Source organism: Galeopterus variegatus, unplaced genomic scaffold, assembly GCF_000696425.1.
Source record: "Galeopterus variegatus unplaced genomic scaffold, G_variegatus-3.0.2 Scaffold2300, whole genome shotgun sequence".
NCBI lineage: Eukaryota > Metazoa > Chordata > Mammalia > Dermoptera > Cynocephalidae > Galeopterus > Galeopterus variegatus.
In genome coordinates this window covers 98,090-112,042 of record NW_007728411.1, presented here as the reverse complement: position 1 = coordinate 112,042, position 13,953 = coordinate 98,090, and the positions used below count along the sequence as shown (strand labels likewise).

The window sequence follows — 13,953 nt, the reverse complement described above, 5'->3', positions numbered from 1 at the left end:
GGGACCAGACAAGACAGAGGGAAACCGACCTCAATCTTCTCCTCAGAAGAGACAGCCAGGACATGCCGAGGCGAGGGAGAGAAACCCCGCCCAGGTGAGCTGCAAGAAGTGCTCAAACAGAAGACATCCTGACAGCCACCAGTGGTTCCCAAAGTGAGTGGCAGCAGCATCTGCTGGGGACTGTTGAACCCATTCGAGAGGGCGGGTGAGTGACCAGGTGATGCTGAGACTGCTGGATAGGGGACCACATCTGAGGACCCTGCGCTCAATGCGAAATGGGCCAAGCTCAGGGCTCTGCATACTTTAAGAAAACTTAACTCCTTGTCACACACTGTAATTTATAGGAAGTCTGTGGTGAGATACTCGCAGGTAGGACCAACATAGGTCACACTGTTTTGCATGTGGCAGGTACTTCCTGTGGTGGAGCGAACGCTGTACTCTATTCGGAAAATGTCAACATGTGTTGACATGAAGTCATAAGGATCTAGTTTTCCTTTCTTAAAATTGCTTGTGTAACTAATGTAAACAGGTACAGAAAGCAGATTAGTGGTTGCTTAGGGCCGGAGAGGGTAGGGGGATAGAGGGTGGCTTTCTAAAGTGATGAAAGTCTTCTAAAATTGTGACAGTTGCACATACCTGTGAATATAATAAAAACCATTGATTTGTAGACATTAAATGGGTGAAATGGATGGTATGTGAATTCTCTATCAATACAGCTGTTTTTTTTAAAAAAGATTCATTTTTTTTCACATTCCTTTTCAAATTCTTTTATTTTGCATTTTGGGGATTTCCCATTACTTAGAACTTTAGTCTTCTTTTTTTTAATTTTTTTTTTTCTGTTCCTAGGCATCCTATGACTACTTAACTCCAACCATTTAATTTTACTCATTTAAAATTTTTTTAAATTCACAGAATAATAGAATTCCATATTTTTAGAGCTGAAGATATACGAACCCATACAATTTTCCAGGTAGGACCCTGGGTTTTGTCTTGTTTTTTTTAGTGAAATGGACTTTTTTAGTCATGCAGATGTGATTCTTTTTTAAAAAACTTTTTTGGCAACTGACCAAAAGGGGATGCAAATGCTTGACCACAGCATTACAACAGCATGCACACATAATTCTACTCAAATATTTTAAAAACTACATAAAGGTCTGGCTGGTTATCTCAGTTGGTTATAGCATGGTGCTGCTAACACCAAGGTCCAGGGTTATATCCCTGTACTGGCCAGCCTCCAAAAAAATAAATAAAATAAAATAAAAAATAAATAAAAACTACGTACCTCCTCTGCAAGTGGAAAGATATTCAAAATACATAATTTTTTTATTGTTCTTTCAGCAAAATTTCAGGAATATCCATTATTTTGAAAAAAGTCATTACGCTGGGGCCGGCCCGTGGCTCACTCGGGAGAGTGCGGTGCTGATAACACCAAGGCCTCGGGTTCGGATCCCATATAGGGATGGCCGGTTCGCTCACTGGGTGAGCGTGGTGCTGACAATACCAAGTCAAGGGTTAAGATCCCCTTACCAGTCATCTTTTAAAAAAAAAAAAAAAAGTCATTACGCAAGAGAGACATTTTCCATGTTATTGAGCAGGAAACAGCCTACATTTATCTGTTGAAACTCACATGCCAAAATCAATCTATTTGTAAACCAGTAGATTGAATCTGCCAGATATAAACAAAAGGTGGATATGAGTTTTTAATTATTTTCAAAAGCCGTCCCCAAATGAATTAAAATTAGTGGATAAAAAATACATGAAGACTATTTTAAGTATTTTGGGGCCCAATAAAATTATTAGTGAACTCATTGTAAGTCACTGCCTCTAACAAATGAAATAGGTTTTGTTTTTTTTAATTAATTCAATGCACTTGTGCCTCATTCTAAACAAACCTAGTGGATTCAGATTTGTTTACCATAAAAAAATCTAAGATTATTTCTATTAAAAACAAATTTACCGTACCTTCCCTAGTGTGTTTTAAGTAATTGAATTTTTTAAAGAAATGTATTTATTCCACTTTTCAAGTACAGCAGTGCAGGCTTAACCCCCAACTCCAGTCCCGATCGTACCCCCACCATGGACTCTCCTCTGTCCTGTATCCCTCTGCAGGCCCTGCCCCAGCTGGGTGGTAGCTCTCTCGTGGGATAAAAGCTCTCTCTCCAGTCTAAAGGATTAAGTTTAGGCTGGTGCTTCCATCCCAGGGGCCAGGCAATATAAGTTAACACAACCGCTTTCCTCCAAAGCAGGCTGCAGATCCTGCTGAAGGAGACATTCTGTGGTCACTGGGGCCTTCAGCTTCTCTTAGGTAACACTTCGTGCACATTCCCAACACAGAGGGGGCCTTCCTCACAAATGGGCGATCAACCACCCCAGTTTGCCAGGGACAGAGGGGGTTCCCAGGATGAGGAACAGTGCTGAAACAGAAGAAGTCCAGGCAAATCAGAGCGAGCCGATCATTCCACAGGACCAATACCTGCCTGCTGAATGCAGCCCCCCACCCGTCACAGCACATGGAGGGTGAGCCTGCAACAACCTCACAGTCAGCCTGGGCCAGCCCACCCTTAAACAGAGGACACACCGGGGACAAGACACGCTAATGTCGCTCCTTCCCCTGCTCCTTGGTGCTTATCACACCACACCAGCTTTCTGAAATGTGCCCCTCATATCTCTAGGGCTTTTGCACTCCAGAGGAAACAGGTCCCCCAAAGCCCTGCCTCTATGGTGACAAAAGGACCTCACAGTGTAACAATTTGGAATCAAGGTCTCTGAGGTCAGCTCAGCCTGGTTAAGTACATGGAATCCGTTTCCTAGAAACTTGCCCATTATCTAACACCAAAGAAAAAAAGCCCAACTCCCAGTGCCAGCACAACTGACTTAGGACCTATGTCACCGCCACTATTTTTAGCAGATGACTACTCTCCCTGGAATTTAAAATACAAAAGCTGGAAGATCTAGAAGGAAGCAATACAGACTGGCCCTCCCAATAACAGTGGGGAGGGCCAGGCCCTTCAGGATGCCTGGCTTGGCAATGTCAAAGGCGGAGAGAACTGGAAGGAAATTCTGGAATCCACCGCAGCGCTTGATTACAGAGCAACGTCGAGACAGGATCAGTCCCTGCGAGACCCAGGAGCGGCCAGGGCCCGACTCCAGAGCTCTTTGCCCTAACTCGTACTCAAGGAAAAAGTCCCTTTCACTCAAAAAATACCCGGTCTCTACTTGGGAAATCGGATAGGTTCACATACAGATGATCTTCAGCTCTAATAACGTGGAATTCTAATATTCTGTGGTTAAAAAAAAAAAAAGTTTAAATGAGTAAAATTAAATGATTAAAATTAACTAGTCTTAGGCTGTCTAGGAGCGGGAAAAAAATCTGAAGAAACAGAAAAGGCTTGAGACCGTCTCCAGCACAGCAAGCAGCCGTCCCCTCCTCGGAATCCTCTCCTTACTCAGCTTCCGCAGGGCTGGACCCTGCTGATTCTCTTGCAAGCCCAGGTCCGCTTCTGTTCCATTTCCTGAGGCAGCGTCTTGGTCTCCACCCACTCCAAGATGCACCAAGATGCAGCTGCAGCACCCTTCTCAGCTCCCTCCTAGTCTCCTGCCACTTCTAGTGGTTATGAAGGAGTCCACGCCATGTGGACGTGCCATTTTCTTAACTACTCCTCTTTGGTTAAGCATTGACTTTGCTTTCTCCTTGTCCCTTGGCTACAATGGAAGCAGAAGGACTAGAAAACCTTCCTGTGATCAATTCACCCATAGAAACAATAGCTCTGAGTGTCTGTTATGGGGCAAGCACTTTCTATACGAGCTACTGATTGATTCTGTCTCAAACCTCTAGTAGGTGCTATCCTCATACGCTTCCCTGTTTTCTAGGTTGAGATCTAGAGGAAACTGAGGATCAAAGAGATCACGTGACTTATCCAGGATCATGGAGCCAACCTAAGCCTGCATCTTAGACCACCAAATTCTGTTTCTACTCCAAAAAAAGTTCTGGAGCTCTTTGAACATAAATATATGTGCAAATCACCTGAGGACCTTCTTAAAGGATTCCAACACCCAATATTCCCAGATGGTCACCTTCCCACATGTTAACTCGGCCTGGTCCTGCTTTCACTTCCAAAATTAGATCTATTCGTGGTGGTAAGGCTATAGATAAAAGGTAATGTGTGCCCTCCTTCATTTTTATTAAACTTTTTATTATGAAACAATTACAGACCCACAGGAAGTTGCACTCCTCGCCCTTCCTCTACAAAGCTACCATCTTGCATAGTTATTGTACAATAGCAACGCCATGAACTTGACACTGCTGCAATTCACGGAGCTATTCAGATTGCACCTGTTATACGCACACTCGTGTGTGTGTGTGTGTGTGCATGTGTGTGTTTAGTTCTATGTAATTTTAACCTATGTCTAGCTTCCTGTGACCGCCACAATCAAGATACAAAACTGTTCCATCATGCAAGGCCCCCCCAGCCCCCCTTTCTAGTGTCACTGCTCTCTTCCCCCAACCCTAACCCTGGTAACCTCTAATCAGTTCTCCATTTCTACAACGGTTTTATTTCAAGCCTGCTACATACACAAAATCGTACAGCATATAATTTTTTGAAATTGCCTTTTTTCACTCAGCATAATTCCCTGGCCTTCCTTTATTTTTAAACCAGCTTGATTCGCCTTTCCCTGTCTCAGAAAAAGTGCTACTATAAATTTAACACCCTTCACTGGGACCTCCTATGGGCACAGGCTGACATAGTGACTCCTGCCTCTTTATCCTGCCTCACTCCCCCCTGCCCCACACCCCTGTCTATGCCTCTGTCAACTGGAATGTTCCTTGCCAGAGGTGTGGCCTCTAACTCAAGAGCCAATTAAGCATCCCAGAAACAGAAGCCACACAGAAATGCCTGATTCTCTATCCCATCAAATGCCTACTTTGGATCTGAGCTTATTCAGACCTGACATAGATATGCCTTTGGAAGCACACATTTGTTTCTCTAATACTTTCAAAGTGCTCCCAAATCCCACCACTCTGTTCCAATTTTGCTGCCGAGCCAACTGTCACACGGGATTTCACTTCTACCTTAATTTCCATATCTCTGACTTAGTAGAAATAAGTACAACCCTCCTTCAACTGTCCTTTAAATTCAGGAACTCCATTTAAAAATAACCTCTTCCAAATTCTTTTAAGTACACACATGCTTAATGACATCAAGGATTCTTAGCATCTTACTGCACCTTAAAATCTGACCTCGTAAGATCTACAAGTAGGGGCTACCGCCACTCGACACTCTCCACGCACAGCCAGAAGTGGCCCCCACCTCTCCCCCATACTATTCAGGTCTTTGTGGCTTCCACCAACCCCCTTCCTCACCTGTCAACTCTCAGGATCTCACACAGGCACATGCGCCCACCCACACATGCACAAGCCATGCCTACACCTCCACTCCAGCAGGCTGTCTACAACAATCAGACGACCTTCTTGAATGAAACAGTTTCTTTGTCCACTATTTTAACAACGTCTCTACATCCTTCTCATTTATTTTAATTAAAAGGAATTATAAATCTTTGCAAATATATTGACTATAGAAGAATAAATTAAAAAGTGTGTTGAACATCTTAAAAGATGATAATTAAAAACACTTAAGTATTCATAAACACTACACTGCAGTCTATAGCTAGCCTGTCATGTTTTTGTTATCATTAGTATCATATGCACAAATCAAACATTTATATTCACTTTCTTTCTTGCTATGCTTATTTTGTTATATCTGTGATTTGTAATTTATTTTCATGTCATATTTATGAATAGGAAATTGTAATCTCTACAAACTATATTCACAGAAGATATTGTATTATAAAGACTTTGTCAGTCTATTACTGATGACAAAAATAAAAAAAAGGAATTACATATTGTTTTACGTATGGAATTGTCTTGACTTAATTTGAAGAAATCTTAGAATGTCCCACAGCTATGACTTAGAATTACTGGTCCAGTGGGCTGTAAACCAGCCTCAAGAAATTTGAAAGAAGTGATATCATATAGACTATGTTCTCTGAATTAGGTTAATTTTTTTTTTTTTTTTTTTTTTTTTTGCTAAATAAAGCTTAAGAACACAATTTAAAAGTTTTAAACACAATTCTAAATAACTCCTGGGTCAAAAAATAGAAAGAAATCATATTGTAAATTAGACCAGAACAGTAATTAAAATGCTACATATCAAAATTTGTGAGGAAAAGCAAAAGTGATACTTTGAGCAAAAAGCATAGGTAGAATAAACCTGAAGGAAGGAAATAATAAAAAAGAAAAGCAGAAATTGATGAAATAGTGAAGATTACAGATCCAGAGGAAATGCTGATTCTCTGAAAAGAATAATAAAATAGACGTTCGACAATACTTGCCACAAAAAAAGGGAAACATCACAAATTCAAAAATACAGGAAAACATGATATACCACAGTTATAGCAGAGATTAAAATGAGAACTGTATAAAAACATTATACTATTACATTTTAAAACTTAGAAAAAAATGGGGCAGTTTCCTAAAAAAACAGAAGACACCATAACAGACTGAGAAAGAAAGAGAAAGTCCTATAATTATGGAATTACAGAACTGGAGGTCTGATAGGCTTGCACTTTAATAACTGACAATTAGTTAAATAATCGTTAGAGTTTTCCTCTGTCATAGCTATACCTACCAGAGGTTGTCACTCAGCACAGTTCTGGATAGTAGCTTGTGCGTTACACTGGTAGGAATGTTAGACTAGTACACGATGTTCTGAAGGAGTTCCTGTAGACTATGGTTGTTTTAGATTTTTATAGCCTCCCCCTTGGTCTTCATTTACAAGTACAGGATGGTAAAGAAATCCAATCTTCCAAATCGCCCCACGCATTTGTAGCTACCCCACTTCTCGGTGAGCAGCCAGGTGAACACAGAGAGCTCAGGAGCCCCTCGGAGAGGCCCCGTGGGGACGGGAAGGAGCAGCCTCAGAGTCACGAAGAACCAATTCTCCTGCCGTCCCTGCATCCTCTCTTCTCTGAGCCCCACTTTCTTCAACTACAAAATGATGGGGTTCCATGACCTCCAAAATCCCTTCCAGCCCTAATCCTGGGACAATGATCCTGCTACATTTCTGACACCTTCATCCACAGAAACACACACAAAGTGCCATTAAATGTAACCCTTCCCATCAGAACCACAACAGGCTGGGGAGCTGGTGCTTGCTGGCGCTGGACGGTAAGGATGTGAAGGTTCTGGGTACCACTCCCTCCACGTTGGTCCCTATCTGAAATTTTCTGTAGTGATCACACCGTTTACAAACAAAAGCCAAACCACACTTAAGAGTTTCATTGGATGTATTGCTGCTGTTCGCCTTAGTCCTAATTCTGTGCCATCACTGAAGAGTTAGGCCTTACCTGTATGAATAAGTAAATGTGGAAAATGGAAGAGATTTCCTGTCCTTTAGAGCAAAGTGTAAATGTGACTGGGCAGTGATCCGTATTTAAATTGGAGGTCTTCCCATAGGTACCCAGAGTACACGTACTACCTTCTCCATGGTCGCTTCTACTGAACCTTGAGGGACTTCCAGGTCACTCTGTTCCCTTCACAGTGACACTGACTCACCTGGCTTTGTCATGTTCCAGTGTCCACTGTGGGGTACGGGCCCAGATGGGGCTGCTCTCCCTGTAGGCTGGGTCATGGACAGTGGGTGAGGCCATGGTGTTGGGGGATGGTGAGTTTCAGACTCAGACGGCCTTGGATTTATTTGCCTCCTGACTCAGCCATGGGAGCAACTACTGTCACCTCCCTGAACCTGTTACCTCACCCGCTAACCAAAGACAACCAAATGTACACCACAGAGCCCCTGAGGGTTCAATGAGATTCTCTGTGCTAAGGTTTCTCGAAGGTTACGGTGCCTCATAACCCTGCAGATCTTGTCTAAAAGCGGGTTCTGATTCAACTAACCAAAGACAACCAAATGTACACCACAGAGCCCCTGAGGGTTCAATGAGATTCTCTGTGCTAAGGCTTCTCGAAGGTTACGGTGCCTCATAACCCTGCAGATCTTGTCTAAAAGCGGGTTCTGATTCAGTAGGTCTGGCTGCGGGCCTTGGATTCTGCATTCCTAATGAGCTCTCCAGTGGGTGACACCAGCTCCTGGTCTGAGGACCCACTTTGAGTTTTGAGGTTCTATACCAGTGATTCTCCATGCTGGCTGCACGCTGGAATTATTCTGGGAGCTTTAAAAAATACTGAGGCTTTGTCCCTCCCCCAGATTCTCAGTTAACTGGTCTGGGATATGGCCTGTGCACTAGAATTTTTACAGAACATTCCAGATGACCCTAATGTACCGTCAAAGTTGAAAACCACTGTCTCTGGGAGACTACTTGGTGCAAAATGCCTCAAAAATCTTGACTTAGCTTCCCTAAAAGTTCATCGTTGTTTAAAGGTATCTGCATTTTGTTTTTTAATTCGATTCAGAAAACTATTGACCCCTTGAGATGATGGATATTTCCTCAATCTTTAAAAAATCAGGGATGAGATCAGGATTGGGAAACACGAGCACACCCTGGGGTCCATGGAGAAGCCCCAGGTGTGGGCACCTGATGGCTCAAATAAATACACAAGAAACCTAAATGCATCAGAGCCCCCTCTTCATTTCAGATGGAAGATCAGAGGTAAATCAATAGAATATGGGGAAAACCAGCATTTGTGAATTCCATGCCCTAATTAGGTTATTTTACCTATTCTATTAGTTTTCATATTTAGCAGTTAACTTATAATAAAAACAGTAATAAAAAGATTATAACACAAACATTTATACCAAGGGATTTTTTAAAACTCAATGCTTATTTTCTCTTGTTTAATAATAATCTTACGTGGCAAAAGAGCTGTCTGAGCTCATGTTGTTAAAGCATCCTGTTAGAAAGAATAAAGAAGCAATACCTGGCAAAGCAGCAATTCTGAATCAGCCAGAACCCTTGCAAACCTACCTGACTTCTTCAGACATCGAGCTCCTCTCCAGGGGCTCCAATAAATCACACGCACACCCCAGCTCAACAGCTAGAAGCACTCTGCAGGCCATGGGTCCATGGGAACACCCGGGGAGGATTGCTCATCAGTGTATCCTGGCAAAGACTCATCCTTATTCTGGTAGACTAACTGCAAAAATGCCCCCAATTCTTCCCCACCTTCTATCGTGCCTCTACGAGGTGACATTGTAGCTTCTTCCACTGAGGGGAGGGTCTATTTCCCTACCCCTTGAAAACAGTCTTGGACTTAGGGCTTTCTGCTTCAGCAGAAGTGACATTGAACCTCCTTGGGAACCCTGCCCCTGCCTTGGAAAACAAGGGACAGCCTGCTGGACGATGAGAAAGCACATGGAGCAGAGATGAGTCATCCCAGCTAAGACCCTCCTGGTCCTGCCATTCGCAGCTGACCATCAGCTCAAAGCAGACAAATGGGTGAATCCAGCCTCAATCAGTTGAGCCAGGCCACCCTGAGCAAAATGTCAACCGTTGCCTACACCCGTGAGGTTTCCTAATGCAGCATTACTGCAGCCAGAGGTGGCTGATACACTTGTATCAGAAACATGCAGGCCTCTCTACTGCTGCTGGTCAGTCGAAGAGGAAGAGGCAGAGTCATCTGTCATCCTGCTTGCACAAGGCCAGGGTTTTCAGGCCCGTCTCAGCTGACTGCCTTCTTTACCCCAGCCGCTTGGGCTCCCAGTCCAGTCTTCTGCTCCATCCGCCCTTCTCACCACATCTCAGAATGTGGGGATGCAACTAAACCATGCACACACTTCCAAAGAGCAGAGCAAACCTCTCCTTCATGCTCGCTGGCCCTCAGCAAGCACAGGGAAGCACGAGGCCAGAGTTTACTTTCCACCATAAACCAGAAAGGACCAGAGAATTCACTTTCTGTACTAATTAGCCCATTTCTATGCACATGCAGGCCATGAATACCATGGCCTGGTAAAAGCACAGAACCGGTCATGAATTCCAATAACCTGATTCTCATTTCAAGGAAATGTGATTCCAAAGTTTATAAATCTTTCTGTAGCATTCAAAAAACCAAAAATAAAAACAAATTTCTCAAGTAGATTTCAAGATAAAGTCCTGATCATAGGTATAAATCCATAGAACTTATTAAATTTATGCCCCTCAAGAGTAAAGGGTGACACCCCATAATGGGAGTGTGGTGTGGGCTTTGCTGAACTAAAGGAGCAGGTGGGTGGAGGGGCCTTTGGAAAATTTCACCGAGAGGCCCCAGGATTTCAATATGCAGGAGCAGAATGCCATCAGCAGAGGAGCACAATATTTTAAATTTAACACAATTGGGCCCAATCTGGTTTGAGACCTGACTGACGTTGAAGGTGCCGTCCTGTAACAATTAAAACAGAGCAAACACGTCCTTTGTTTTCACTGCTGTCTCCAGAGCCACCATGACTGTAAAGGTGAACCTCGGTGATAATAAGTGGAAGAGAAGAATTAAGAAAAAGAATTATGGCAGTTTTGACTGTCCCCAAATTAGAGGGAACAAAACAACCATCAATTCAAAGACATCTGGAGCACCCTTTGAAAGTTACTGGAGAATTATTTGACAATTATTTATACATCACATATTAAATCACGCAATGCTTTCAGAGCAGTAAATATTTTAGAAGGAAAAGGGTGTGCTGAGCCACACATCCAATATTCTACCCATCTCAAGAGGCAGGAAAGAGCACATTTTCTTAAACAAAACACATCTGATCCTCAGCTACCCAAACCCAATAGAATGCCTGTCAGCTCAGGTGGAAGCTCTTTTCTTAAACGACCAGAGATGAGCAGCTCAACACACACACCCCAGAAAATTTACAAAGGCTTTAGAGACATTTTCCTTCTAGGAAGCTGCTGTGGGTGGCTCTAAGAGCTGTCATTCTGTCATTAATGCAATTACTCCTCCAGTCCACCAAAGCTCTGGGGCCTTCTTTAAGTTTTTCACTGTCACTAATCATGATGTGCTTGTAGACCAGCCTCCAACAGGGTTCCTACCTCAGGGCCTTTGCACTTGCTGTTCCCTCTGCCTAAATGCTCTACATATCTGCTCGAATGTCACCTGCTCTCTCAAATGACTGTCCTATTTATAATTTCAGCCCTCAGTGACTGAACGCCTGGATTGCCCTTGCCCAGCGCTAGGTGCCTCCGGTTTACACAGGGGTAGTTGGAAAGGCCTCCCAGAGAAGGTGCCCTTAAAACAGGAACCTGAGGCCGTGAGGGAGCGAGCCATGTGACCACAGGGGAGGCTCAGCACAGCCGCAAGGTTGGACACCCATATGCTGAAACCACTGTTTCCCAATCTCCTATTTCTTAGCCAGCTACTCCAGGCAGACCTTGCAACACCTGGCCCATGTGGGGCTCCCCGGTCTTACCTCCCACATTCCCTCCTCTCCACGCCATACCATGACCAAACTGCACTGCCCTGTCACCATCTCCTTTGGCCATTCCGCCCTCCATAAGTCTCCCCTCACTGGACTCTCAGGATTGTCCTCAGCTCCCTGGCATCCATGACACCTTATCTCTTTAGAGTCCCTTCTCACAAAGGCCTCTGCTTAGAAGCACCAGCTACTCTTCCATTCTAAGTCTTCTCTCACTAAAAGGTTAAGATTCTCAAAGGCAGGGACTGTTGGATTCATCTCCAAGTCTCCTAAATTACCTAACCGGTGCACAGTAGGTCTGCAATAAGCACTCATGCAGTGGCTGACACTCCATTTTCCACAGGTTCATGCATTTGGACTCGGCCACACTTGCATTTCCAGGAAGACAAGGCTGACTGATCAGCAGCATCAAGAAGCTAATCGGGAGAATGGAGGCTCCTGCCTTCCCCCCTCAGACCACAGGACACAGGCCCTGCTCCTTGGGATCTGAAGATAAAGGAGCCGGGGGGGTCTCGCAGCATGGTCCCCATCATTATTTGATTGGGAACAGAGAGGAGGACACTCAAAGCAGAGTTACAAAGGGTGACAAGATGTTCTGTAATCAATGAAAGAAAAGCAGAGAGAAAAAGCCTCGGCTGGCAGAAGGGGAAAAAACAAATCTGGAAGAGCAGGTGGGAGGCGGGAGAGTGAGAAACAGGACAGGATGGTGATCAGGGACGCTGGGGCCAGGCCTTCCTAGAGCACTGTGTGTCTGTGGCATATCATGCTCACAACCCCAGCGGGGAATGAGCTGGCCTTACTTCACAGAAGAGGAAACTGAGGCAGAAAGATGCTGGGAGGCCAGAGCCCGCTCCCAGGTCATGGCCTTCCCTTGCCTGCTGAGGGAGGGGCTTTCCAACGTGACCTGGAAACTAAGTGTGCCAGGCTCAAGCCCGCTGGGATGGTTCATGTTGCAGTCAGTATTCTCAAATGCAGCTATTTCCAAACTTCTCATTTTTGCCTCTACAGGAAGCATACCTTAATAAAGCAGAGACCAGCGGTGCCTCAGGGTGGGGGCTGGGAAGGCCAGGACCTGCTCACACCCAACCCAGCCCACTGGAGACCACCAGGCTGCCCAGGACCCGGGCAGAGACCTCTTCCACCTGCGCCCTATGTGAGCTTTGTGGGGGGTCCTTTAAAGTGGGCCCCATACCTGACTCAGAAAGAGATTTCTCATACAAACATGAGCCCGAAAACTCACAGTTAGTTAAACTGAAAGTACAGCTTGAGAAACAGCTCCTTGAGCCTCAGGAAGGGCTCAAAGCCTAATCGCCTGTCAGCTAGGGCAGAGGGAGGACGGGAGAGCAGCCACTGCTGGTGTAGCAGCGACAGGAACTGCAGGGCACCAGGTGATGCCGCCCTTGGGACTCCACCTTGGGAGCCCTGACACTACAACAAGCACAGACCCTTCTTCCAAGTTCCAGTGCTGACTCAAGTTAGTACACGCAGAAAGTGGCACTTGCAGGCTTTCTATGTGCCTAAGCCCAGCCCAGATCACAGTCACCTCCCACTTTGCCCACCTCCCACGAAGATAAACCAAAGAGACAGGGTCACCGAGGTTCTCAATAAAAGCACATATTTCCTGCCAGCTGCGGGCTCCCCAGCAAAGCACATGCATTCCTGATCTGTGTTAGGCTGAGTCTGCAGATACCATGAGACCCCGGGGAATATGAAATCAGCTGAGAACACTGCCATTTGTCCACCGAGCACAGACTAATGGGGACTTGGCCACCGTGGTCATTCTGCAGTTTTTCCCTCGAAGTGCGTGGTGGGTTCTGTTCCATGAGCTGGTCCTTCTCGAGTCTTCTCAAGCCAACTTTTTCTTTCCTTTTCTAAATGGTTCTTGCTTTCTCTGAGTCTTGGCATACTAACGGACACCCCCGTGCCTCCCTACCCCCCACCTGCCCTACCCGGGTGGATGCCCGCCAGTCCGCTGCCTTCCCCAGGCTCTGCCGGGGGGGCGGGGGGCTGTCACTGGCGTTGACAGCGCAGACAGACAAGTCACAGATCACGCTGGCTGATAGCCGCGCGGGCCACCAGGCGCAGCGAGGGTGAAGGGAGGGGGACCAGGCGATCGGGGCTGGCGAGGGAGGGAACGAACTGTCGCTTCCAAATCCCGGTGACCCAGAAGCCGTCCTGCGCACCGGCTGTTAGGGCAAGGGCAGTGCAAGGGGCCGAGGGGACAAATGGGGCGCTGGACAGGAGGGGCTGTCCCTGCAGGCGCGGAGAAATGGTCAGAAGGGGGCTAGGTTGAAGAAACCCCACAAGAGGGGTCAACCCGGATTCCAGCGCTGGCCCTCAGGGGCAGGAGGACGCCGGGGGCGGTAAAACGAGGAGGGGATGAGATGGGGACGCGGGACTGGCGGCGTCTCCCGCCCGCGCTGCCACCTTGGGCAGAGCAAACTGCCCCCCACCCCCACCCCCACCCCGTGCCTGTCAGTCGGGGATGGACCGGCCACCCAGGCTCCCCACGGCGAGGGAAAGGCGCTTGGGGCGGCGGCTGACG

The 13,953-nt window shown here is 45.9% G+C and overlaps 1 protein-coding gene across 1 annotated transcript in view; it reads right to left on the bottom strand.

Moving 5' to 3' along the window:
- ANKRD33B (ankyrin repeat domain 33B) overlaps positions 1-13,953 on the bottom strand; it is a 94,019-nt gene that overhangs the window by 70,128 nt on the left and 9,938 nt on the right. Inside the window, exon 2 of the mRNA XM_008581217.1 lies at positions 13,358-13,594. Within this exon, the coding sequence (XP_008579439.1) occupies positions 13,358-13,594 (237 nt within the window). The remainder of the gene's footprint in view (positions 1-13,357; positions 13,595-13,953) is intronic.